Raw genomic sequence first — 27,652 nt, 5'->3', positions numbered from 1 at the left:
CCGCATGCGTCCCTGCGGCGCCCGCGTCTGGGCGCAGAGGACGCAGCAAGTTGCATTTTTGCTGCGTCAAAAATCAATGAAAAAAAGGACGCATGCGGCGCAAAACGCAGCGTTGTGCATGCGTTTTGCTGCGTTTTTGTTTGCGTTGTGGCGCCGACGCTGCGGCGCACAACGCAAATGTGAACGTAGCCTTAACACTACTAAATATTTAAAAATGTTTCTATTTGTTTATCCTCTTCCCATCTGACGTAGAAATGTTTCCTCTCTGCGGTAGCACAGGTATTAGGTTTTAACCAGACATATGGGTAAAGTTATATTAACTATAGATATTATTGTGGACATTAATATATCCATGTCTGGGAATTCCTTCACCTGAGGGTGATACCCACTTCCAGCTTTGTTGTATTTGCACCCCTATACATGGTATTCCATTGAGTAGTATTTTGTTATGTATTGTTTTAATTATTGTAATAAAATGTATTCTTTGCTAAAAACTTGTGATTTCACTCCTTCATTTTCTCTATTGGTGAATAAGTATCTGTCTATGAAGGGATCAATTTATTTTTGTGAGAAATGTATTGGTTGCCCCCCTCCAGACAAGCCTTAAGGTACAAGCATATCATTAACATAAAACTGAAAATAAAGATTAAAGAACAACCCCAGGAAGAATTTCATCACCCCAGATATCATTATAATCAGTATAATGGCGCCGACCTGACACTGTGTGTAGGTTACTGTGCACAATCCTGCTGACAGGTTCCCTTTAAGCCCAAGGCCCAGCCTAGAAGACATGTACACAACAGCTTTGGCCAGCACAAATAAGCAGCCACCACAGGACACAATGTTTGTTGCTACAACCAAGATGCACGCACAAAGTAAGGCTATGTGCACACTGGAGGTTTTTTGGGGGTGTTCAAAACCAAAAAGCTTTTTTTTAAAGTAGAAACCTCTTCAGGAAATCCCTTTTTTTGGAAGAATTTACCCTGATATGTTTCCTAAAGCGGTTTTGAAAAGGATTTTTTTTCCTGACTCATTCTTTTGATTGGACAGCGCCTAGTTTAAATGGTTGGGATTGGAGATCTGTTTCTGATGCAGGAGATTATTCATCATAGTGGTCGTCCTGTGGGTCATGAGGAGATCACAACTCTCCTGCCTGCATCATCACTGTCATACATTTACAGTGCTGGAGTATTAAGGGGTTAAATATGTGAAACCAGCCTACAAGTTCTGATCGTGATAATTGACTTCACAATTAAGTCTATTTTGTCACTAATGTTAAAATAGGGATTTTTGTGTACTCACCGTAAAATCCTTTTCTCTGAGCCATTCATTGGGGGACACAGACCGTGGGTGTATGCTGCTGCCACTAGGAGGCTGACACTAAGTGATAAAAACAAAGTTAGCTCCTCCCCTGCAGTATACACCCTCCTGCTGGCTCTCAGCTAACCAGTTCGGTGCAAAAGCAGTAGGAGATCAATAACAACATATGAGCGTATAGCATGTCACATTACATATGAGAGTATAGCATGTCAAATTATAAAACAAGCACAAACTAATAATAGGGAGGGAGCTGTGTCCCCAATGAATGGCTCGGAGAAAAGGATTTTACGGTGAGTACACAAAAATCCCTATTTCTCCTTCGCCTCATTGGGGGACAGAGACCGTGGGACGTCCCAAAGCAGTCCCTGGGTGGGGACAACATCAGATCAGGCCGGTGTAACCGCTACTTACAAGTGCGTCACCGCGGCCTGCAGAGTCCGCCTGCCCAGACTCACATCTGTGGAAGTGTGGGAATTATAGTGCTTCAAGAATGCATGCGGACTGGAGGAATTCTCAAGCTTGCAGCCGTGCTTGCCGACGTCTGGTGTCTACAGCCCTCAGACAGGGAGATAGGCTGACATCTAGCACGGGACTCCTGGATGGTGAAAAGAATCCACCAAGCTAACATGGCTGATGAAACGGCTAAACCCTTCCTGTGACCGTCAGGAAGCCGTCTTACCATCGAGAAGCCCAAGTAAAGTGTCCAAGCTTCGGAGCACTCACTACTTACAGATTATGGAGAACCCATTCCGTTTTGTGGACTGGAGCCGAAAGATGAGAAAAGGACGATGCCCCTGCGACAGTGGGAATACAATACCACCTTGGTAACGAGGGAAGGAGATGGCCTGAGGGCGACCTTGCCTTGATGGTAATAAGGAAAAAAGTCTGAAAGAACAGAGCGGCAAGCTCTGAAGACTCATCAGGATGACAGGAACGCAGAGAAAAAAGGGGGGCGACCTTCCCTGATAGTAAAGTCTGTCCGGGTCAAAAAAGGAGTCTACTGTAAGATCCCCAGGACCATTAAGGTCCCACAGATCTAACGGTACGTGGTAGGGAAGAACTACAGGTGAAGACTCCCTGCTAGAAATTCCATATTTGCAGTTTTGTCGCAATAAGACGGAAAAAATACTAGTACGGCAAGCGAGAGAACCTGACATTGTCAGTGCGGGTCTCCCGGGATCACTGGGGCCCTTCCTGCTTCCAAAAAGATCTCAGAAGTAGTGGAAGAGGGGTTATGGAAATTGGTACCATGGAAGAACAGAGCATACACTGCGATGGTCTTGGATCTCGAGGTCAAACCATGAACTGGAGTACATTGGTGTTCAATTTGGACGCCATCCGACCTACATCTGGAGTACTCCAGTGAAGGCAGATCTGATGGAAGACTTCCGAGTGAAGTTCCCACTCACTTGAGGAGAAACCCTGACGGCTGAATATGTCTGCCGCCCAGTGTTCTACTCCAGGGATATGTACTGCTGAGATCACCGAGTGATAGATCTCGGCCCATCAGAGAGTGCGAGGTACCTCAGCCATGGCGCTTGACACTGGGTACCTGCTAGATGGTTGACGTATGGCGCAGCCGTGGCATTACCCAATTGAAGACAGATGGTTGACCCGCCTGAAGACAGTGGACCTGCTGTAGGATTAGCCGTACCGTTCGGATCCCCAGAGCAATGATCGGGAGAAGAAGACTGGCATTGGTATTCCCTAATAACCATTGGACCAGGAGAAGGCTCTGGATGAGGAAGGAGCTCAGAGACTGCCCTTTGAAAGCCTGATTGACTTGCTGAAAACGAACGGAGCGAAAGAAACTGCTTCCATTGTCGTCTTTTTCCCCAGAACCCTCCTAGCGAATTGAATGAACCGAGGGAATGAGTGATGAAGTGCACGAGCTCCCTGTTGAAGGGCCACGACCTTGACTCGAGAGAGGATTACCATCCTTCTTGTGCAGGATCATCCTCAAAAAGGATCTGCTGGGCTGGGAATGAGGAAAAACTTGTCTAAGTTTAGCTGCTAGCCCAAGTGAGAGGGTATTGCAAGTGATATAGACGACTCAGCGTAGTCCTGGAAGAGCGGCTAGAAAGTCGACCAAATAGGGCAGGACGACCATGCTTCTAGGGTGCAAGAGGCACATGACAACCGCCATGACCCTTGCGACCACTCTGGTGCGGTAGCCAGGCCGAATGGCAAGGTTGTGACTTGAAAATGCTGTTCGCGAATGGAAGGCGAAGGGATTATTGTAGAGGGGAAAAATAGGAATGTGAGGGTAAAAATCCCGAATGTCGATGGATGCCAGAAACTGCACAATTTTCTGTTGAAGTAATGGCTGAGCGGAGGAACTCCATTTGAAAAAGGAGGACCTTGTCAAAGGTTGTTAGAAGTTTGAGGTCCAGGATCGGTCTTACTTTTCATTCCCCCTTTTTGGAACCAAGATCCTTTAGATCTAGACTGTCCTGGACAACGCTTCCACTGCTGGTTGGGTCTGTAGAAAACATACGATCCCTTGTTAGTCTCCCGCTCAGAAGATTTGATTGGCCAGCTGTACTGTCTTCGGGGAAAGGTTACTTGTGTGAATCAAAGTAGTTAAGGTCTCTGACCAGGAGACTATTGGTCCAGCAACCCATGTGGCGGCTAAGGAAGGGTAGAGCGCTGAACCCGAAGCCACAAGACGGAAAGAACCAGATTTGCTATCCGACCGTCTGAGTTATTTTAATTGATGAAACATCGGGCAGGGACACTGGTAGGTATACCACAAGAAATTCTACCCGGTTAGTCTGCCAAGTGGCAGAATGCGGGGCTGCATCCAGCAGGTCAGGAAAATACAGTCTCTTGCCATCGTCGTGCAGAGTAGAAAATTAGGAACCCTCGATCTACCATCCTCTTAATAGGGAGGAATCGTCCGCTTTCTTGCATCAGCCGCTAAATAGTGGTGATACAAAGGGGGGTGCTCGGATGCCAGGGCAGGTTGTCTGGCGATAGGACTGGATGCACAAGAGGATACATGGAGGCGACACTGCATGTGCTCGTCTGTTGAGGGTGGGGGGGAGTGGAATCTGTGCCCTTTAAAGGACCCGTCGCCCTTAAAAATCAGACAAGGTATGGCATCCCACGTAGAGGCTTCTGTCCAGGGAACCGCTCGTCAATTTGTTGATGATATAAATAGGCGAGTCCCTCTTTTTCTGAAGCTCTGGCAATCCAAGGCAATATCTGATCCATATTCAGAGCGCTGTTCTCAACAAATCATAGGGGAGAGATCAGGAAATGAAAACTTCCGTTTTCTAGACGCCTGTACATTTTTCTAGAATACTTGCGGCCCCTGCTAGCCGACGGCTCCCATTGTAGGAGAGGGACCATGTATATCGGTCCTGCGAGCACTCCGAGCCACAGAGGGTTCACAGAGGAATTCAATCTCTTGGTCAGAGAAACCATGGGTTGCGGTTAGTGACAAAGTCCACTGAGGGGGGCTAGGTACTCTGAGATAAACTGGGATCAGCAGCGGAGGGCTCCAGAGCTCAGTTAGGGTGACCAGCTTCGGATTGAACATGTGCCTACTGGTCATGTGCCTCTAAGACCAGGGCACACTGGTCATGTGCCTCTAAGACCAGGGCATACTGGTCATGTGCCTCTAAGACCAGGGCATACTGGTCATGTGCCTCTAAGACCAGGGCATTCTGGTCATGTGCCTCTAAGACTAGGGCATACTGGTCATGTGCCTCTAAGACCAGGGCATACTGGTCATGTGCCTCTAAGACCAGGGCATACTGGTCATGTGCCTCTAAGACCAGGGCATACTGGTCAGGTGCCTCTAAGACCAGGGCATACTGGTCATGTGTGCCTTTAAGACCAGGGCATACTGGTCATGTGCCTTTAAGACTAGGGCATACTGGTCATGTGCCTTTAAGACCAGGACATGCTGGTCATGTGCCTTAAGACCAGGGCATACTGGTCATGTGCTTTTAAGACTAGGGCATACTGGTCATGTGCCTTTAAGACCAGGACATGCTGGTCATGTGCCTTAAGACCAGGGCATACTGGTCATGTGCCTTAAGACCAGGGCATACTGGCCATGTGCGTAAGACCAGGGCATACTGGTCACGTGCCTTTAAGACCAGGGCATGCTGGTCATATGTCTTTAAGACCGGGGCATTTTTCAAGGATTATGCCAGAGGTGAAGCCCCTTGTGGGGAACTAGGTACTCTGGGAAGAGCCGGGATCGGCGGCGGGCTCCTGAGCTCATTTGAATTAAGTACTCTGGGAAAGGTGACCGGCTTCTGGCTGGTCATGACTTAAAGAGCAGAGAATGCTGGTAATGTGCCCCCTTTTAAACTAGGGAACCTTTAAGACCAGAGAATGCTGGTCATGTGTTTTTACAAAGCCAGGGTAAGCTGGACATGTACCTATAAGCCCAGCGACTACTGGGCATGCATCTTTAAGACCAGGGAATGCGGTCATGTACCCTTAAGACCCGTGCCTTTAAGACCGGAGCTTGCTGGACAACCAGAGATTACAGGTCTTAAGTATTAAAAATAGGGAACGCTAGTCCCTTTATGCTGCCGGGGTGCGTGCGGGGGAGGGGTGCGGAGGGAGGATTCTCCTTACCGAGATTCTGAGTCCCCCGTCTGGAACAGCGTGGTGTTCAGCGCTGACTACCGCCGGTGCGATGCAGCAGCCACTTCCGGATGAGCTCGTGTCCGGAAATGGCAGGAGGATGAAGATGACCGCCGAGAATAGAGCTTTCGTCCTGAATGAGAGGCGCCTGAATAGGGGGGCGGAGCCTGAAGTGCGGCCTAGCATGGGCTGGAGCTCCAGGTTGCGGCCTACACAAACCCGAAGCCGGGGGCTAAATTTTGAAGCCAGCAGGCACCGAACGAGGGAAAATGTGCAGAGCCCTCCAACCGCTCGAGTCCCGGCACTTACCCAAGTATGCAGCTCTGTTCAGCAGGTCAGAAGGTAGAAAAAGATCCTGTGCTGTTGCTGCTGTTTGGACGGTGCAGGGATAAGAAAAATCCTCAATCCATCGTCCCTTTAGCAGGGAGGAGAGGAACCGTCCGCCTCCTTGTACCATGCGCTCTTAATAGTGGTGGTGCAGTGGGGGCTGCTCGGACGCCACGCTGGAGAGTGCCTCTGAACAGCCGAGGGTAAAACCTGGTGGGCAGGGCTGAATGTCCGACAATAGGCCTGGCTGCAGAAGAGGATACTGGAGGTGACACTCCAGTGCTCGTCTGATAAGGGAGGGGGGAGATCGGTGCCCTTGAATGGGCCCGTCGCACCTAGAATCAGCTCAGGCAGTGGCTTCCCACGTCGCAGGAGAGGATACGGAGAGGTAAAACTCCCGTGCTCGCCTGTTGTTGGTTCGGGGAGATCGGAACATGAAATAATCTGTCGCCCCATTCGTCCGTTGTAAAAGGTTAAAAGGTAAAAGTAAAGAGTTCTTTGGGTCTGAATAGCAGACCCGTCCGTGTGCCTACTACGGACACTAAGCAAGAACTGGTTAGCTGAGAGCCAGCAGGAGGGTGTATACTGCAGGGGAGGAGATCACTTTCTTTGTATCACTTAGTGTCCTCCTAGTGGCAGCAGCAGACACCCACAGTCTGTGTCCCCCAATGAGGCGAAGGAGAAAACTGAGTTATGTGGCACAATATCCCTCTTCTACACGTAATTCTGAGCACTTGGGGCCACCTGGAATATTGTTTATATATACCTCCTCTTTCTTAGCTTCTTTTTCTTCATTCTCTAGTGGGTCTTCCTTTACGATTACCGTTGACGTAGGTTCAGGAGGTGGAAGATAGCTCTTTGTGTTCACCGCATCAAATAATTTGTCTACAAAGCCTTGGGTCTCTGAAAGAAAGAGTTAAAAGTTACAATGAACACAAAATATCAAAATCAAGATATGAGCCAATACATAAAGCCCAACTGATCAGACAACCAAAATGTTCATAGCTTAGGAAGAAAAAAATTAATGTAAAAATAACTTTTTACTGGCTAACGTTATTCTCATCATAAAGAGCAGATGTCATCAGCATATGCTATCAATTCATGATGAGTGGGGGTCCAAACCCTGTGCAGAGGGCACACAGGAATATTCGTGTGGAGTCACAGCAACAAGCCGCTTCACAACATTGGTCGGGAAAGGTATCCCACAAAATTACGTTAATTTGTGTCATGGTGATCATGCAGGCACAGGAGCTGTGCCTGAATGATCGCCGCTGGGAGCTCGGGGTAAGATATTTCAGACGTGCGAAAAAGCGCAGTCCACCTCCGTTTTGCACACCTATGAAAAGAAGTACATAGCTGAACAGAGGCCAGACAGAGTGCAGAGTTAGGGTAAGTTCGCACTGGGCGTTTTTGCTGCATTTTTTTGCCGTGTTTTTCATGTGAAATTTTCAGCTGCTTTTTATAGTACAAGAAAAGCCTATGAGATTTCAGAAATCTCATGCACACACATTGGGTTTTTCTGTCATCAGGATTTTGAGCTTGGCTGCTTTTTTTTGGACATCATGCCACTTCTTTCAGTGTTTTTGCAGTTTTTCACCCACTGGCTTGAATGGGTGTTGAAAAAACGCTGCAAAAACGCAGGTATTATTTGCAGCGTTTTTTCTGCAGAAAAGTCAATGGACATTAGTATGGACAAAGATGCACAAAAATGCACCAAAAAAGCACCTAAACTTGCGTTTTTGCAGCAGCTTCTTTCCTGCCAAGAAATCAGATTTTGCTGCAGAAAAAAGCAACAAAAACACCCTGTGTGAACTTACCCTAACTCTTCTGTCACATTATAGTAAATGGATTAGTCGGGGGTTTCATCCAAATCATGTCACTCAAGAGATTTAGATGGAAACATGCTCAGCGTAGAGTGCAGGATAAATGTGATCCAAAATGTTATGTAAAGTGTTCCCAACAAAAGATCCAACTCAAAGCAAGTCCCCGCCCAGGTCCGTCATCTGTCAATGGAAATATAGGGGGCTTCCACTTTACTGGTAGCACAAAGGCTCGGGAAAAGTGCCATGTCTCCTTGCCCTTCAAAATAAATAAAGTGTTGTCCTGATGGAAGCGCGCAGGGAACCTATTCCCTGCGTGATGCTCCTCTATGCCGCTGTCACTAATGACAGCGGTATCAGAGGGATAAATGCCAGCGATCGGTGCCAGCATCGATTGTGGGTGTTGCTGCGGTGGTGTCAGCTCTTACACAGAGCTCACACCCGTACGCGATCACCACAGCGTATGATTGAGGCCGCGAGATCGTCGCACCATACATGTACGGTGCATGTTGGGAAGGGGTTAACTTCCTGACCCAAAAAAAATTTTTTCAAAAAAATGATACAGATGTAAAGTAGACATGTGGCAATGGTTTTTTATTAACCATGATGTGTGATAACTATCTGGTTTAACCACTTCAAGACCAGGACATTTAGGTACATCTTCGGTCGCGTCCCTGCCTTTGATGCGGGCTCTGATGCTGAGCTGTCCTGTGCTTCTAACAGCTGCGGGTGCATCCGAGATCCACCCGCTGCTGTAACCAGTTAAATGCTGCTGTCAATCACTAACAGCAGCATAAAAGGGAACCTGTCACCCCCCCAGGCGTTTTTAACTAAAAGAGCCACCTTGTGCAGCACTAATGCTGTATTCTGCCACGGTGGCTCTTTTAGTTGGGGTTCCTTCCTACGCTAAAATATTTGTTTTTATAATTAGCCCTTCATACCTGTAGTTTGCCAAAGGGGCATGCCCCCCTGACAGAAATGCCTCCTAGCCATCACTCAATGCTCCGTGCGCCGCCTCCACTTCCTCCATTAACGTCCCCGGCGCTGTAATTTTTTTTTTTTTTTTTTCGGGCATGCACAGATTGCCCTGCCCTTCGGCTCCTTCAACTTACAGCGTAGGCGCCGGGACGTTAATGGAGGAAGTGGAGGCGGCGCATTGAGTGACGGCTGGAAGGCGTTTGTGTCAGGGGGGAAAAGACATGCCCCCCTGACAAACTCCAGGTTTGAGGGACTACTTATAAAAACGAATATTTTAACGTAGGAAAGGACCCCAACTACAAGAGCCACCTTGACAGAATGCAGCATTAGGGCTGCACAAGGTGGCTCTTTTAGTTAAAAACGCCTGGGGGGGTGACAGGTTCCCTTTAAACATGTGCTGGACAGAAGGGCGTCAAGTCCCACTCATCGGCGTCCCTGTCACGTGATCGCAGGGTGCTGATGGGTTGTCATGACAGTTGAGGGTCTGCACAAGACCCCCAGGCCTGCCATTGTAAATCTATGTATGCCAGCTCATGACCAGCATTGATAGAGATCATGATTTTTGCTATACATAGCAGGACTGAAGCTCTACTATCTATAGCACAGGTGAGTGGATGATCGCAGCTTCATGTCTCTTAAGGGGAATATTTAAACCAATAAGAAAAAAAAAAAAAAATCAGACAGCACGGAGACATTTCACTTGGACGTGTGAACGCACCCTTACCAAGGAAAACATGCATTTTGTGTGGATTTACCTCTCTGAAGAAACACATCCAGCTGATCTATGCACAGGGCCTTCAGCTCTCTGTCATTTTTATCCTTCTTCACTAAGGCAACAACGTATTTCGCAAGTGCTGATGGGTCCGCGTCACAGCTGTAAGGAAAAGAGTAAAGCTGAAAGAAGCTTTAATTAGAAGAAGACATAATTAATCGCCCAGCAGTCTGCACAGAACTCCCATCAGGCAACGACATGCTGTCTGACAATGAGAGACATTGCTCTCAACTCCCACCTCATACACAGCGCTCTGCATTGCAAGCCGAATTCGGCCCCCATAAACAGACTACAGTCAGCTGCACACATCAGCCACCAGTAATGCAGGGGTGGGCCATTTTCCCAAGGGGACACACAAGGATCTGGGATTGTTGTGGAGGGATGAACAAATCGCTGAACTTAATTCAGCTCAATATTCATTTTTTCACTTCATTAAAGGGAACCTGTCTTCACGTTTTTTAAAGATGAGATAAAAATAGCGTTAAATAGGGGCAGAGCTGTGCTTTACTTTAGTGTCTTTTTTGTGCCTTTATTCCCCACCTATGCTGCCGAAATACCTTTGTAAAGTCGCCGTTTTGGGCTGTCACTCACGCTGGTCTGGTCATATGGGCGTTGTGAAATTGCGGTTCCTCCCCCACCTCTTGCGTTTCCCTGCGAAATTTATTCCCGCCGTTGGCGTTGTGTTTAACGCCTGCGCCGTAACGTCTAATTTGGCACCTGTGCATTATGCTTTGCCCAACTGTGGGCATAGCATACTTTACATCACAGCGCATGCGCGGGTCGTCACTTTAACCTGGGTGCCCCGGAAATGATCATATGTGCATAGTGTTTATCTGGAAGCCGGTAAAATTTTCTCAGCCCGAACTGCGAGCGTAAGTTTGGTGCCAAAATTGCTTACCTATCTATCTATCTTTCTATCTATCTATTATCTATCTATCGTTCTTTCTATCTATTATCTATCGATCTTTCTATCTATCTATTATCTATCTATCATTCTATCTATTATCTAGAAGGAAAAATGGAAACAGCACAATGCTCACCAATGGGTGCCAAGCCTCCCGGGCAGGACGGTCCACTCATCCACCCAATAACACATCAGGTAAAAAACGAAGGCAGCACTCCAATTCTTAAAAGTGTAGAAAACTTGTGAAGTTTATTTCAGCCCCACATCTCATACGACGTTTCGGCTCACACTGAGCCTTTCTCAAGCAGTGGGTGGTAACAAATCATGTGCTTATATACAGACCACAATCATTTTACATTTCTCAATAGCCATATCTGTGTTTATAGTGATTATTATATAGTTATCTCATATTTCCACAAATGCTCCATATGTATCCCATAAATATCTAAAGTGCATTGTGCCAAAGTGCTTTGTGCCAAAGTGCTTATTATATACTTCTTTTACTCCACTTTCCCTCTGTTGTAATCACTTCTATCTTCTACATTCATGTTCCTTGTTTCATTGTCTACAATTATTCTTAATATTTCTCTTATCAATAAGTTATGCCGCTTACCCCACCAGGCAGATGGAAGCACATGGAGGACTGTATCATCGCTGAAAACGGCGTTCCCTATATTTCACTGCGCATGTCAAAGAATTACATGTCCACATGTTCGTCCGCCAGCCAGTGAGAATCTAAAGAGATCTAGCATTTCCTGTCCCTTGCTTGCGCCTGCGCACAGATACTCTGTCAGATCTAAATCGCCATTTTGGTTGTGGCAATCTCACTGCACAGGTCAGGGGTTCCTGAGTCCACATATTGTAACACCACCTGGTGAGCGTCTGAAATTTCCTGCCTATTGTTTGCGGCTGCGCATTCTATCGAATCCATATCGCTATTTTGGTTATGGCAACCAAATACTCAATAAATAGATATCATAATGTCTTTCTGGTATTTTTAATATATTACTAATTAGTAATATCCTTTACCTAACTAGATACCCATCGGGCTATTTTAGATACACTCCCAGCTAGCCGGATGACATCTTATTCAGGTTGTCTCCCACTGCTGATGGACCACTACCATGACCCATAACCTTTTCAGATCACAAGATCTCCGCAGTAGGACCCATATAAGTGTATATATACAACTATTGTGCCCGGTATCAGGAGATAATTTCTTATTTGTTTATTTATATCTTACTGCAGGCAGTAATGAAGATACTCAATAACGGAATTGCTTGCTATTATCATGTTTATTTGGATAATTATAAACAGAGTCTCTACTGGCTAGCAAACCAACAGTGAGAGAAAATTTATTAAATAAAGGCTTTTTATATGCTTTGAATTATGTGGGAGTGTATCTAAAATAGCCCGATGGGTATCTAGTTAGGTAAAGGATATTACTAATTAGTAATATATTAAAAATACCAGAAAGACATTATGATATCTATTTATTGAGTATTTGGCTGCCATAACTAAAATAGCGATATGGATTCGATAGAATGCGCAGCCGCAAACAATAGGCAGGAAATTTCAGACGCTCACCAGGTGGCGTTACAATATGTGGACTCAGGAACCCCTGACCTGTGCAGTGAGATTGCCACAACCAAAATGGCGATTTAGATCTGACAGAGTATCTGTGCGCAGGCGCAAGCAAGGGACAGGAAATGCTAGATCTCTTTAGATTCTCACTGGCTGGCGGACGAACATGTGGACATGTAATTCTTTGACATGCGCAGTGAAATATAGGGAACGCCGTTTTCAGCGATGATACAGTCCTCCATGTGCTTCCATCTGCCTGGTGGGGTAAGCGGCATGACTTATTGATAAGAGAAATATTAAGAATAATTGTAGACAATGAAACAAGGAACATGAATGTAGAAGATAGAAGTGATTACAACAGAGGGAAAGTGGAGTAAAAGAAGTATATAATAAGCACTTTGGCACAAAGCACTTTGGCACAATGCACTTTAGATATTTATGGGATACATATGGAGCATTTGTGGAAATATGAGATAACTATATAATAATCACTATAAACACAGATATGGCTAGTGAGAAATGTAAAATGATTGTGGTCTGTATATAAGCACATGATTTGGTACCACCCACTGCTTGAGAAAGGCTCAGTGTGAGCCGAAACGTCGTATGAGATGTGGGGCTGAAATAAACTTCACAAGTTTTCTACACTTTTAAGAATTGGAGTGCTGCCTTCGTTTTTTACCTGATATCTATTATCTATATATCTATCGTTCTTTCTATCTATCATCTATCTATCGTTCTTTCTATCTATCGATCTATCTATTATCTATCTATCTCTTTTCAGCTAGCTATCCCATTCTATCTATGGTATACCTTCTAACTTTCTTATTCCTTTTTTTTATCTATTTATCTATCTCATCTATCTACGAGCAGATTACATACAACATACACCCGGCGACAAACACTGTGACATACACCCAGCGATATACGACTTGCAACCTACCACATTTTACATGTAATATACGACTTTCAACATACTATGTGCGACATGCAACATCAGACTACATGCGACTACATGCGACATGCAACAACATGTGACTACATGCGACATGCAACATCAGACTACATGCGACATGCAACAACATGCGACATGCAAAACCATGCGTCAGCATGCAACATGCAGAACCATGCGACATGCAATAGCATGCGAGTTGCGACAGCATGCGACATGCGGCGACATGCAACATGCATCATACACAACATACATACAATACATACATACAGACATACAGTACATATAACAGATTACATACTCACCATCACTTGTCACTTTGATCCCCGAAGCCAGTGTCATCTCTAAAAAATTTTCAAATAAAAAAAAACAACACATATACTCACTGTCCGCAGAAATCCAATGTAAACGAGTGTCCCACGACAATCTCCCGTGGAGAGCAGGAGCATCTGCTGATGCGACTGCTCTCAGGGGCTCCAGGAACATAATGATGGAAGGTATCCTTCCACAATGTGTTTCTCACAATGTATTCCTACACCACTGTGAGAAAATAGTCCCTGGCCTCACTTCTGGCAATGCTGTTCAGACAGCTTGAGGTGTTCTGCATTACGGGATCGCACGGAGGCCATCATGACCACAGGTATTATGCGCTCACCATTCTAGCCATATATCTTTATGGGCTATTGATGCCACTTCTAGGCTATTTGGGTCTTGTGCAATAATGGGATATAGTGCAATCACATTGTAAGCAATCTTTTAGGTGAATTGGTAAAGACTTATATACTACATATTCATTCACTATTTACCAACAAAATGCCCTATATGGCATGTTTACATGGGCCCTTTTTGGTGTAGCATCCTGTATTACTTTGTTGTGATCTTTTGGTCGAGGTGTCACATTCCCGTTTACTTTCTCTTTCTGCCGAAACCAGTTTTACAGATGGTTGTACCATCTGAATTGTACTCTTTGTGATTATTTCTTCATTATATGTATTTAATATGATAATAATTCTATGGTAAATAAATTTTGTTATATTGGGAATCGCTCCTTCAGTTGTCTCTTTATTGGTACATGTGTATATGTGATGGTATAATCCCCCTCGTGGTTTTTTTTCAATTAGTATATGAGGTGTTCTCTTTAAGTATTTGCCAGAAAGTGAGACTATGAACTAAGGTTAACCTCTTCAGTGATGCACTGCAGGAGCCATTGTCTCTTGTCAGTGTGTCACTGAGGGTCCTATAGAGCAGTGACATCACCCGATGTCACTGTTCTATAGGGGAGATCGTCGTGGGACACGCGTTAGTTATTGGACTCCGGCGAAGACAGGTAGTATACGATTTATTATTTTAGTTTTTTTACAGGTGCAGAACTATGGTAAGTATGGTCAAATGAAGAATATTAAAAAAAATTTTTGGAAAAATGTGTGTGTTTTATTAACCCATTACTATCATTGGATTACTAACGGATAGGCGTCTTATTGACGCCTCTCCGTTATTAACCCGGCTTAATGTCACCTTACGATACAAAGGTGACATTAACCCCTTATTACCCCATATCCCACCGCTACACTGGAGTGGGAAGAGAGGGGCTAAGTGCCGGAATTGGCGCATCTTACAGATGTGCCATTTCTGGGGCGGCTGCGTACTGGTGTTTGTAGCCGGGGGGTGGGGGGCAATATCCATGGACCCTCTCTAGGCTATGAATATCAGGCTACAAATATTGGTCCACGGCCGTCGGCTTTCCCCTTCTGGCGCAAAAAATTCCGGATAGATAGATGGAATGATAGATGGATATAGAGATATAGAGATATATATATATATATATATATATATATATATATATATATATATATATATATATATATATATATATATATATATATATATATATATATGAACACTGAAAAAAAATTCAGCTGTCTTTACTTGCCATTAAAATAGGGGGACCCCCCCCCCCCCAAAAAAAAAAAAATGACGTGGGGTCCCCCTATATTTTATAGCCAGAAAGGCTACGCAGACAGCTGGGGGCTGATATTCATAGCCTAGAGAGGGTCCATGGATATTGCCCCCCCCCCCCCCCCAACAATACATAGATAGAAAGATCGATAGATAGATAATAGATAGAAAGATCGATAGATCGATAGATCGATAGGTAAGCGATTTTGGCACCAAACTTACGCTCGCAGTTCGGGCAGAGAAAATTTTACCGGCATCCAGATAAACACTATGCGCATATGATCACTTCCGGGGCACCCAGGTTAAAGTGACGACCCGCGCATGCGAAGTGATGTAAAGTATGCTATGCCCACAGTTGGGCAAAGCATAATGCGCAGGCGCAAGAGGCGAATTCACTGCGCAACTGCGAAGAAAGAGCGCGATCTGTGCGATTCACAGATCGAATTTACGTCAGACACGCCGAGGAGCAGGGGGGAGGAACCGCAATTTCACAACGCCCATATGACCAGACCAGCGTGAGTGACAGCCCAAAACGGCGACTTTACAAAGGTATTTCGGCAGCATAGGTGGGGAATAAAAGCACAAAAAATACACTAATGTAAAGCACAGCTCAGCCCCTATTTAACGCTATTTTTATCTCATCTTTAAAAAACGGGGTGACAGGTTCCCTTTAAGGTCAGTAAATCCTACGTGCGGATTGGCTGCTACAGAAAAGAATAGCGGTTACACTATGCCCCATCGATCATGTATTAGCAGCAGCAGTGAGGCAGCAGGTTGCCCACAGCACCGGTAAGCACACAAGCAGGGCAGAGATGTGCTGCTGGAGGAAGGTGACAACTGATCATATTACTTTCATGTAGCAAAACGACCCCTTGTAAAGCCCCCAGACTGCAGTGTTACGATGCATCAGCACACCGATTAATGAATACGTCACCTGCACATTAGAAACATAAGATACTTAGTTGGCTTTAGCTCTTTTCGATCAATGTTAACTAAGGACCTTACGTTTTTAATGCATACAACAAAGTGGCGTTCATGTATTCTACAGTCGCATCGTGTATGTATAGGTTTGTATAGTCACAGCAGCGGATTTGTGCACTTGTACATTATTTTAATACTAAAGATGTGTGGGCACTATATTTTGTTGCACTAATGGCGTTTTTTGGTTGTAGGCTTCAAATGGCATATGATGGATTAAAGTAATACAATCAGCTGTTACTCACCCTCCCCGAGTCGAGATCTATCTTTCCTCCATTTCTCCAGTTTCTGTAAAATGGGTGCAACAGTGACATCATGACTATAGCTAAATTCTCCGCTGTCACTCACGGACCTCAGCAGGCCAAGCTGTCTACATCAGCAGAGTCACTGATTGGCAGCAGCGGTAATGAGAGCTGTAGTTGTGGTGTCATCACTACAGCCCGTAGATGTGGAGGGTGAATAACATCCGATGTATTATTTTATCCCAGTGGTGGGCATACATAAAGTCTATGTACCTGGCTGCTCTGAGCCCTGCGTGCCCCATAACAGAAGCAATGTCATATGACAGCTGGTGTAATCAGGGTTCTGAGCCCCCCTCACATGCAGCGGTGTAAGGGAATGTAAGGGGGTTTCCACTGCTGGACAACACCTGCTTATTCAATTTAGGACCCCAATTAATATAAAGATGATAGATGCTCTCTTCCTGCAGCAAAGCCGGTCCACCTACAGTATGTTGGCGCCAACACTGCTGGAGCGGTCATTATTTTTATTTTGATCAAGCAGGGGTTGTGGAAAATCTCTTTAAGGGTGGGGGTTTATATATGGGCCTCATGCACATGTGGATCCATCCAAGTGGAATGAGTTTTCTATACATACCACATGCATTGATGCAAATGTCCTATGTGCATGAAGCCCAAATATTTTTTTCAGGAGGCCTAAAGTGTGATTCTGGCACAAAATGAGGCTTATTGGTTTTCAGAATCGACTTTGGGGAGAGAGAAAATCTATTTATCCCATTTACTATTTCTCACACGTCACCAGGTCCTAATAGGCTTTAAATGATGTGGCAGAAATATCACACTGCTATCTCCACTTCTATTTGTGCAGTGCTGAGGACGGAGGCCAGTGTGCTCCCTGGGACTGTGCAGACCACCGGAAAGCTCAGACAAGTGCTAGCCCTAGTTTTCACAGCTAGCATAGACAGGGTCAGAGGGGGGGAAAAAATCACAGCATGCACGATTTGCAAGAATTAGATGGCACCTGCCCATTCCACCCTATGGGTCCATGAAAAAGAAATCAGACGGTATTCGGATAAAATCTTCACTGACATATTATAGAAACTATGGAGAAACTTTTTTCTCTCTCCATCTTTACAACTACCTTTACAGAACCGGCAGACCCGTATACGGTATGCACCTGACCAGTGTGACGGTACGTGAACAGGTCAGTTGCACTGCACACGGCTTCCAGACACATGTGAGGCATTAAAGGGAACCTGTCAGCAGGATTGTGCTCAGTAACCTACAGACAGTGTCAGGTCGGCGCCGTTATACTGACTACAATGATATCTGGGGTGAAGCAATCCGTCTTGTGGTTGTTTAATCAATCAGTGTTTGCAGTTTTCAGGTAATGAGATTCCCGTGCTCCGAGGCGGCCTCGGGAGGGGTCTTTATGTGGCGCTCTGGCCTCATCTCAGTCCTTGCTGGCTTAAATGACAGGTCCCAACCTTCTGTGACCTGCCTACTATCGGAAAAAATACTGCACTTATGGAGTTAATAGTGTGATAAAGGAGCTGACCAAAATGTCATTTTCCTTTTATTTTATTATTTTTATTGTGTGATTCATCAAGGCTGGGAGTAGCGCATGCCAGTCCTAATGACCAGATTCATTACAGGCATGCGCCATCACTAGTAACGTATGCCAGCCTGGTGACAATTCACTGAAAGAAGGACAACAATCAATAAAAGACATGGCAGAAAAAAAGAAGCAGCCATACTTGTAATACCATGTCCAGACACACATGGACACAGCAGGTCACTGTGATAAAAATCGGGGGCATCACAGGGTTTTGTCCTTTAAAAGCGTGAATTGTCTTTTCATTTAGTATAGGGATAATGAGGACCCTTGATGTGTGTTGTGAGCCAAAATATCGACAGATACCTCATGAATTATACACTTTTTTTGCAGGGTACAGGCCGGGGCCCTCAATGGTGGCTCAGTAATGTGGGTGCACATATGGTATTGGCAGTCCCCCCGATGTAACAGCAGGTTAGTAAGTGGATGCTTCATTAGTGCTTGGCACCTGTGCTGCCCGCACCTTCATCACGGGGACCTGCTGCCTCCTGTTACACATGGTATTACATGTACGGCTGCTTCTCTACAGCCTGGTGACAGCCTTATGATTAACATTACGAGCGGGCATGCCCATGCCCCGTCCATATTGGCCTACCTGGCAAGGATTGGCATATAAACAAAAAGAGTCACAAGATTTTTGCACAATTACGGAATTGTGCAATAATACTGAGACTTAAAAGATGTTTATGCCAGAGGTTAGGACACCTAATGCTAATTTCCCCTTCCACCAACGGTAACATTACTTTTTCCCTTGTACGATGCCCAGATATAAAATGGTAGAATCACACAAGATAAAAGAAGACTTCCCCAGAGAAGAGGCTTCTCCGCTGTGATCTGGAGAGACTGTGTCTAAACTTATCACACAGATCTCCTCATTGTTATTATACCAGGGGGAGATCTGCGATGTCATTACTGACAACACCATGGATTTATCCCAGGAATCGGGAATAATGGTCTGATACCTGGGATAGATCCCGAGCATTGTGTGTGTGTGACAATCGCTGCTTGCATGATCATCTTCATCACTGCTCCTCTGCAGCTCTCCTACGCATGACAATCATCTTGTAATGGTGCAACAGTGGCGGGAGAGGAGAGCTGCAGAGTGAACCGGGGATCCGATTACATAATATGGAGTGGACATGCTAGACCACACTTAGGCAGTAATACACATCATTGGCCATTATGTCACAGCACTGAGCTATGTCGGGGTACGGCCTGCTGGGGCTCATCAGCTGTCATGCACCAAAATTATATATCACGGCAGAGAACAGCAGCTGTACTGGAGAGGAGACTGTAGTCAGTGCCCAGACCTCAGCTTCAGGCTGCACAGCTGATAGAGAGCAGCAGCTGTACAGGAGAATATGGACCCGGACACCTGCACGACTGATAACAGAGAGCAGCAGCTGTACAGGAGAATATGGACCCGGACACCTGCACGACTGATAACAGAGAGCAGCAGCTGTACAGGAGAATATGGACCGGACACCTGCATGACTGATAACAGAGAGCAGCAGCTGTACAGGAGAATATGGACCCGGATAACTGCACGACTGATAACAGAGAGCAGCAGCTGTACAGGAGAATATGGACCAGGACAACTGCACGACTGATAACAGAGAGCAGCAGCATATGGACTCGGACACCTGCACGGCTGATAACAGAGAGCAGCAGTTGTACAGGAGAATACGGACCAGGACACCTGCACGGCTGATAACAGAGAGCAGCAGCTGTACAGGAGAATATGGACCCGGACACCTGCACGGCTGATAACAGAGAGCAGCAGCTGTACAGGAGAATATGGACCAGGACACCTGCACGACAGATAACAGAGAGCAGCAGCTGTACAGGAGAATATGGACCCGGACACCTGCACGACAGATAACAGAGAGCAGCAGCTGTACAGGAGAATACGGACCCGGACACCTGCACGACAGATAACAGAGAGCAGCAGCTGTACAGGAGAATACGGACCCAGACACCTGCATGGCTGATAACAGAGAGCAGCAGCTGTACAGGAGAATATGGACCAGGACACCTGCACGACAGATAACAGAGAGCAGCAGCTGTACAGGAGAATATGGACCCGGACACCTGCACGACAGATAACAGAGAGCAGCAGCTGTACAGGAGAATATGGACCCGGACACCTGCACGACAGATAACAGAGAGCAGCAGCTGTACAGGAGAATACGGACCCGGACACCTGCACGACAGATAACAGAGAGCAGCAGCTGTACAGGAGAATACGGACCCGGACACCAGCGCGGCTGATAACAGAGAGCAGCAGCTGTACAGGAGACTATGGACCCAGACACCTGCATGGCTGATAACAGAGAGCAGCAGCTGTACAGGAGACTATGCAGTCCCCGGACACCTGCACGGCTGATAACAGAGAGCAGCAGCTGTACAGGAGACTATGCAGTCCCCGGACACCTGCACGGCTGATAACAGAGAGCAGCAGCTGTACCGGAGACTATGCAGAGTCCGGACACCTGCACGGCTGATAACAGAGAGCAGCAGCTGTACAGGAGACTATGCAGTGCCCGGACACCTGCACGGCTGATAACAGAGAGCAGCAGCTGTACAGGAGAATATGGACCCGGACACCTGCACGACTGATAACAGAGAGCAGCAGCTGTACAGGAGAATATGGACCGGACACCTGCATGACTGATAACAGAGAGCAGCAGCTGTACAGGAGAATATGGACCCGGATAACTGCACGACTGATAACAGAGAGCAGCAGCTGTACAGGAGAATATGGACCAGGACAACTGCACGACTGATAACAGAGAGCAGCAGCATATGGACTCGGACACCTGCACGGCTGATAACAGAGAGCAGCAGTTGTACAGGAGAATACGGACCAGGACACCTGCACGGCTGATAACAGAGAGCAGCAGCTGTACAGGAGAATATGGACCCGGACACCTGCACGGCTGATAACAGAGAGCAGCAGCTGTACAGGAGAATATGGACCAGGACACCTGCACGACAGATAACAGAGAGCAGCAGCTGTACAGGAGAATATGGACCCGGACACCTGCACGACAGATAACAGAGAGCAGCAGCTGTACAGGAGAATACGGACCCGGACACCTGCACGACAGATAACAGAGAGCAGCAGCTGTACAGGAGAATATGGACCCGGACACCTGCACGACAGATAACAGAGAGCAGCAGCTGTACAGGAGAATACGGACCCAGACACCTGCATGGCTGATAACAGAGAGCAGCAGCTGTACAGGAGAATATGGACCAGGACACCTGCACGACAGATAACAGAGAGCAGCAGCTGTACAGGAGAATATGGACCCGGACACCTGCACGACAGATAACAGAGAGCAGCAGCTGTACAGGAGAATATGGACCCGGACACCTGCACGACAGATAACAGAGAGCAGCAGCTGTACAGGAGAATACAGACCCGGACACCTGCACGACAGATAACAGAGAGCAGCAGCTGTACAGGAGAATACGGACCCGGACACCAGCGCGGCTGATAACAGAGCAGCAGCTGTACAGGAGACTATGGACCCAGACACCTGCATGGCTGATAACAGAGAGCAGCAGCTGTACAGGAGACTATGCAGTCCCCGGACACCTGCACGGCTGATAACAGAGAGCAGCAGCTGTACCGGAGACTATGCAGAGTCCGGACACCTGCACGGCTGATAACAGAGAGCAGCAGCTGTACAGGAGACTATGCAGTGCCCGGACACCTGCACGGCTGATAACAGAGAGCAGCAGCTGTACAGGAGACTATGCAGTCCCCGGACACCTGCACGGCTGATAACAGAGAGCAGCAGCTGTACAGGAGACTATGCAGTGCCCGGACACCTGCACGGCTGATAACAGAGAGCAGCAGCTGTACAGGAGACTATGCAGGGTCCGGCTGTTATTAACCTCAGATATACAACTAAAGGCCGGGGCAGTGGAGCAGACATGCGCAGAAGCCTCACCCCGGGACACCCCGCACACGCAGCACTCACATAGGCTCCAAGGTCTTTGATAACCAGTGCTTTAACGCGTCGAAGTCCTCTATTATCATGTTCGGGCCTCTCCTGCAGCGGCAGCACAGGGTCGGTGCGGGAGTCAGCAGTGCTCGGTACCTCCGTACAGCCCGGTCACCTCCGCAGTGTTCCCAGGAGCCGCGGTAACGTTACTATTAGGAGCGAAGCCCCAGCACACCGCAGAAGCCCGTACTGTAAGATGGCTGCCACCAGAGATCGCGACACCAGAACACTACGTCATAACGCTGCAATCACGGGTCAGCGTACGCATGCGCAGTCCAGGGTCTGTGGGACACGGGCTGGCTTGTGAGGGGGCGGGGTGTTTACCTCAGCCTGCAGCCAGGGCGCTCTCTCCCCTACCCCGGCGGGTGCGCATGCGCAGCAGAGGGGATAAGTCTCAGGCGGAGCAGCGCGGCTCCCGGCTCCGTTCGGGGATTGTCGCACACAGTTTGTACCGGTTTTCGCCTGTAATACAATAATGTATATTACCCTTTCCTCGCCTGGCGATTTTCCGTGTCTGCGCCTTCTCCCACCTTCTTGCAGGAGCCGTCACTTATTTTTCCCTCACTATGGCCGTGTGAGGGCTTGTACGACTCCATTGATTCCACCACACAGTGTACTGGGAAACAAGAACTAATGATTCAAAGTGTGGTGGACTTGTGAGAAGATGCACTTGGCGGTGTGGTGAGGTAACGATGACCCGGAGGCCGCATCGCTAGGGCTGTGCGAGCCCAAACTTACATGGTTGGTTCTTTTATTTAAGTGGCGAAACAATTCAGAAAGTCGTGAAGATATTTTGATTTTGTCGCCATTTTCTTGAGCCGTAACGTTTTCATGTTTTCGTCTCATGGATCTGTGCGGGCCTCTGTGTGGCGAGCCGACTGCTTTATTGGTCCCATACAATAGGGTGACGATAAGGTTCTCTCCCCATAGTCAGTGCTAGGAACCTTGTGTATACATGTGTATGTGGTTCCTACAGGAAGTTGGTGGGGAGAGCACCTTATTGTCAGGCACACCGGCGGTCACTCGACCGGAAGACGCTGGCGCCTGCGCAGAAGATCCATAAATAAGGTGCCCATAGAAGGGGGGAAATGTGCGGCTTATGGAGGGAGTGCAGGGTGCAGGATCCTAGCACCACTACTCCATGTAACGGCACTATGAGGGTATGTTTCCACGGAAAGGCAGAGCTTTGGACGCAGCAGATACCCGCTCTGTCCAAAGCGCTGGCGGCTTTTCTATGCGCAGTGAATCACCGCATCCTATACATAGACTGAGCGTCTCCGCAAGATAAATAGACATGCTGCAGTCTATAAAGACGCGCCGCATGTGCGTATACACAGGTCTGCCACCTGCGTCCTTGTACGCATAGTGGTGACGGGATTTCATAAAATTCCAGCCACTATGCTGTAACATCTGGACGCTGCGGCTGTACACAGCTTCCAATCTGCAGCAAATACTGAACGTGGAAACATACCCTGATGCTGATAGGAGGGGGTAGTGTAATGAAGACTGGAGGCAGGGATTCCTTCCAGGCACCGCACGCCCCGGAGCCTGGAAGGCATCATTAATATACAGAATACAGAAATAGGATTTCTCAACCACAAGACCGCAGATATGAGGCATACAGGTAGGACTAGTGTAACATTTCTATCACCTGGGTGCCCATATTTATAGGCTTTATACATCACACGGTGACAGATTCCCTTTAATTTTATATTTTGATCAGACCTTTATGGACTCAACAATATCATATATGTTATTTCTCTTATTTTTTTTTAAATGAAAGGTTGTCCATTACTTGATTGATTACCTATCCTCAGAATAGGTAATCAATATCTGATCAGTGGGGTTGCGACCCCCGCCAATCAGCTGTTCTCGGTGTCGGCGGCTGGACGGACTCACTTATAGAGCTGCTCTGTCTTCTGGTTGCGGCTAAGGCTTGGTACTATGCATTTTTCATAGATGCATACCAGGATGGGTGGTCCCGGCCCAAATCTTGCATTGGGGCCCATCGGACTCTAGTTACGCCACTTGTCATAGCCGTACAAGATGCTGTTTTAGTGTGGGTTGATTTGTAATATAATTTACTGTATTACATACTATAGAACTAAGGGGAAAAAAACAGTCCTCCCCCTGCTCTTGTTGCTGGCGTTCAGTTTTTACTGTGACCTGATAATTTTACTCTACACTTTTTTCGATGTGCCATTGTCCGACTCCGCCCCCTCCTGTGATAATGTGAAAGAAGTGGTTAATTTCTATTCTGAATAAAATAGAAGAAAATAGTATTATACAATAATGGCCTATGTTCCAGTTATCATCTGTCTACATGCTGATATTCTTATGGCTAATGACCAGTCCCTACAATTCCCATAAATTGTCAAAGACGTTGTTGTTTTCAATACGGTCTGTAATCACCTAATAATTCTATTTCTTCATCCAGATTCTCTTGAGAACTTTATCTTTTGGACCAGAACACATTGACATGCTGGAAGTACCCCAACATGTTATGTAATTTATCTCATATCCCAGGATGTGATTGACAACTGATTGTATAACTCATATTTCTAACAGATTATTGTGTAATGCCTCATTTCCCTTTGATCTCGTACTATAAAAGAACACCTTAACCCCCGCCATTAAACAGAGACTATTTGGAAAGACAACGAGCAGTCTGTCTCTGATTATTGCTTCATAACTTGGGTACCTAAGACAGAGAACACCTGAGTAGGTTAGAAATCCCTCGTCTAACAACTTGGAGGCCTTCAGCGGGATATAATATTCCACTTTGACTTTCATCTCAGACAGAACAATTGACTGCCTTCCTCCTGAACAGAAAACCAGATCCCGGGTAAGTGAGTAGATTTATTACTCACACAGTTTTCTCTCCGGCAAAGGAGGCTTTCTAGAGTCAGCCTTTGAGTGTTTCTAACGGGAAAACCCTCAGGTAAAAGAAAGTGTCTGTTATTTGTTTGAGTGGTTATATATTGGGTTTGTTTGTTTAGTCTCATGCTGAAGTCTAAGAGCGCCGTTTGTGCTCGAAACGCGTCCAGCGACTACATGGTAGTTTCCATCCAAATGATGTAATTTTTCACTTGTCAGTAGTTTTCCAAATTTTAATATGTTTAAATAAATTTTTGATACTTTTTATTCCTGGAGCTGGATTTTTCTTTCCACGTGCATTTGTTTGTTTGTAACAATGTCAATGTTAATGCTGTAAATATTGTAATTGAAGTGTCTTGAGCCTGCTCTGCTATGCTCTGCTATACTTGTCCTATGTTTGTTCTATGTTTCTTCTTTGTTACTTTGATTTTGCTTTTGTTAGCTAATTATATTAGTTTAGTTTATTGGTGCCTTGTCAGTTGTTAATTGATAAGTAGTACTAAGGCCATGTGCACACGTTCAGTATTTTTTGCGTTTTTTTCGCGTTTTTTCGCTATAAAAACGGGAAAAAACGCTAACATATGCCTCCTATTATTTACAGTGTATTCCGCATTTTTTGTGCAAATGTTGCATTTTTTTCGCATCACGGAAAAAAAAGCAACATGTTCATTAAAAATGCGGAATTGCGGGGATTCCGCACACCTAGGAGTGCTTTGATCTGCTTACTTCCAGCACGGGGCTGTGCACACCATGCGGGAAGTAAGCAGATTATGTGCGGTTGGTACCCAGGGTGGAGGAGAGGAGACTCTCCTCCACGGACTGGGCACCATATAATTGGTCAAAAAAAAAGAATTAAAATAAAAAATAGTGATATACTCACCTTCGATGGCCTTCGGAGTCTTCCCGCCTCTCCGGTGCATGCTGCCGCTTCGGTTCCTATAGCTGGTGTGCGGTGAAGGACCTGCGATGACGTCGCGGTCTTGTGATTGGTTGCGAGACCGGTCATGTGACCACTCACGTGACCGCGACGTCATGGAAGGTCCTGCACACACACAGCAGCTATAGGAACGGACGCCGCTGAGGAGATCCGCTGTCTGCAGGTGAGTATAAGCATTTTTTTTATTTTTTTTAATTATTTTTAAACATTCTATCTTTTACTATAAATGCTGCATAGGCAGCATCTATAGTAAAAAGTTGGTCACACTTGTCAAACACTATGTTTGACAAGTGTGACCAACCTGTCAGTTTTCCAAGCGATGGTACAGATCACTTGGAAAACTTTAGCATTCTGCAAGCTAATTTCGCTTGCAAAATGCTAAAAAACGCAAAAAAAAAACGGGGAAAAAAACGCAAAAAAAAATGCGGATTTCTTGCAGAAAATTTCCGATTTTGTTCAGGAAATTTCTGCAAGAAATCCTGACGTGTGCACATACCCTAATAGTGCTGTGCTGAACTGTTCTGATTATACTGAGATATAGCTGAATCTGTGTTGTGGGGTACTGAGCAGCGCTGGTGATGTATGGAGACTATGGTACCTTCACACTAAACGACTTACCAACGATCACGACCAGCGATACGACCTGGCCATGATCGTTGGTAAGTCGTTGTGTGGTCGCTGGGGAGCTGTCACACAGACAGCTCTCTCCAGCGACCAATGATCAGGGGAACGACTTCGGCATCGTTGAAACTGTCTTCAACGATGCCGAAGTCCCCCTGCAGCACCCGGGTAACCAGGGTAAACATCGGGTTACTAAGTGCAGGGCCGCGCTTAGTAACCCGATATTTACCCTGGTTACCATTGTAAAAGTTAAAAAAAAAAAAACCACTACATACTCACATTCTGATGTCTGTCACGTCCCCCGCCGGCGTCCACAGGGTTAAAACTGCTTTCGGCAGGAGCGCTTGCTAATGCTGCGCTGCTGCCGAGAGCTTCCCTGCACTGAATGTGTCAGCGCCGGCAGTAACAGCAGTGACGTCACCGCTGTGCTCTGCTTTAGTAACCCGATATTTACCCTGGTTACCTTTGTAAAACATTGCTGGCATCGTTGCTTTTGCTGTGAAACACAACGATACACGCCGATCTGACGACCAAATAAAGTTCTGGACTTTCAGCAACGACCAGCGATATCACAGCAGGATCCAGATCGCTGCTGCGTGTCAAACACAATGATATCGCTATCCAGGACGGTGCAACGTCACGGATCGTTGTCGTTCTCGTTGCAAAGTCGTTTAGTGTGAAGGTACCTTTAGAACATCATTCCCACTGCCTCTCCATTTGTAAGAAAATGCCTAATTTGATTTCCTTGGCTTATCTTTAGGAGGCATCACACCTACCACCCCCTGAACAAATGTCCTACTGTAGTATTCCTTAAGGCTATGTGCAGACGTTCAGGAATACTAGCAGAAAATTCCTGAGATTTTCTGCAAGAATTCTGCATGCGTTTTGTTCGCGTTTTTGCCGCGTTTTCATTGCGTTTTTGGTGCGTTTTTTTTGCGGATTTTTCCGGACATTTCCCAATGCATTAGATAGTGGGAAATCCGCAAAAAATCCGCAAAATTAATGAACATGCTGTGTTTTTTACCGTGATGCGTTTTTAACGCATAAAAAAACGCATCATGTGTACAAAAAGTGCAGAATTCATTAAAAATGATAGGATGCATAATATATGCAGATTATTTGCGGATTTATAGCGTTTTTATAGGGAA

The 27,652-nt window shown here is 46.3% G+C and overlaps 1 protein-coding gene across 1 annotated transcript in view; it reads right to left on the bottom strand.

Moving 5' to 3' along the window:
* The window catches only part of RBM26 (RNA binding motif protein 26), a 128,934-nt gene extending 106,572 nt beyond the window's left edge, over nucleotides 1–22,362 (bottom strand). The window contains exons 1-3 of the mRNA XM_077297186.1: nucleotides 22,046–22,362; nucleotides 9,809–9,927; nucleotides 7,022–7,158 (exon numbers count right to left, since the gene is read on the bottom strand). Of these exons, the coding sequence (XP_077153301.1) occupies nucleotides 7,022–7,158; nucleotides 9,809–9,927; nucleotides 22,046–22,104 (315 nt within the window). The 5' untranslated portion in view covers nucleotides 22,105–22,362. The remainder of the gene's footprint in view (nucleotides 1–7,021; nucleotides 7,159–9,808; nucleotides 9,928–22,045) is intronic.
* Between the last annotated feature and the right edge of the window lie 5,290 nt (nucleotides 22,363–27,652).

Source organism: Ranitomeya variabilis, chromosome 3, assembly GCF_051348905.1.
Source record: "Ranitomeya variabilis isolate aRanVar5 chromosome 3, aRanVar5.hap1, whole genome shotgun sequence".
Lineage (NCBI taxonomy): Eukaryota > Metazoa > Chordata > Amphibia > Anura > Dendrobatidae > Ranitomeya > Ranitomeya variabilis.
The sequence above is the reverse complement of the archived record's forward strand: the minus strand, read 5'-3'. Positions and strand labels throughout refer to the sequence as shown.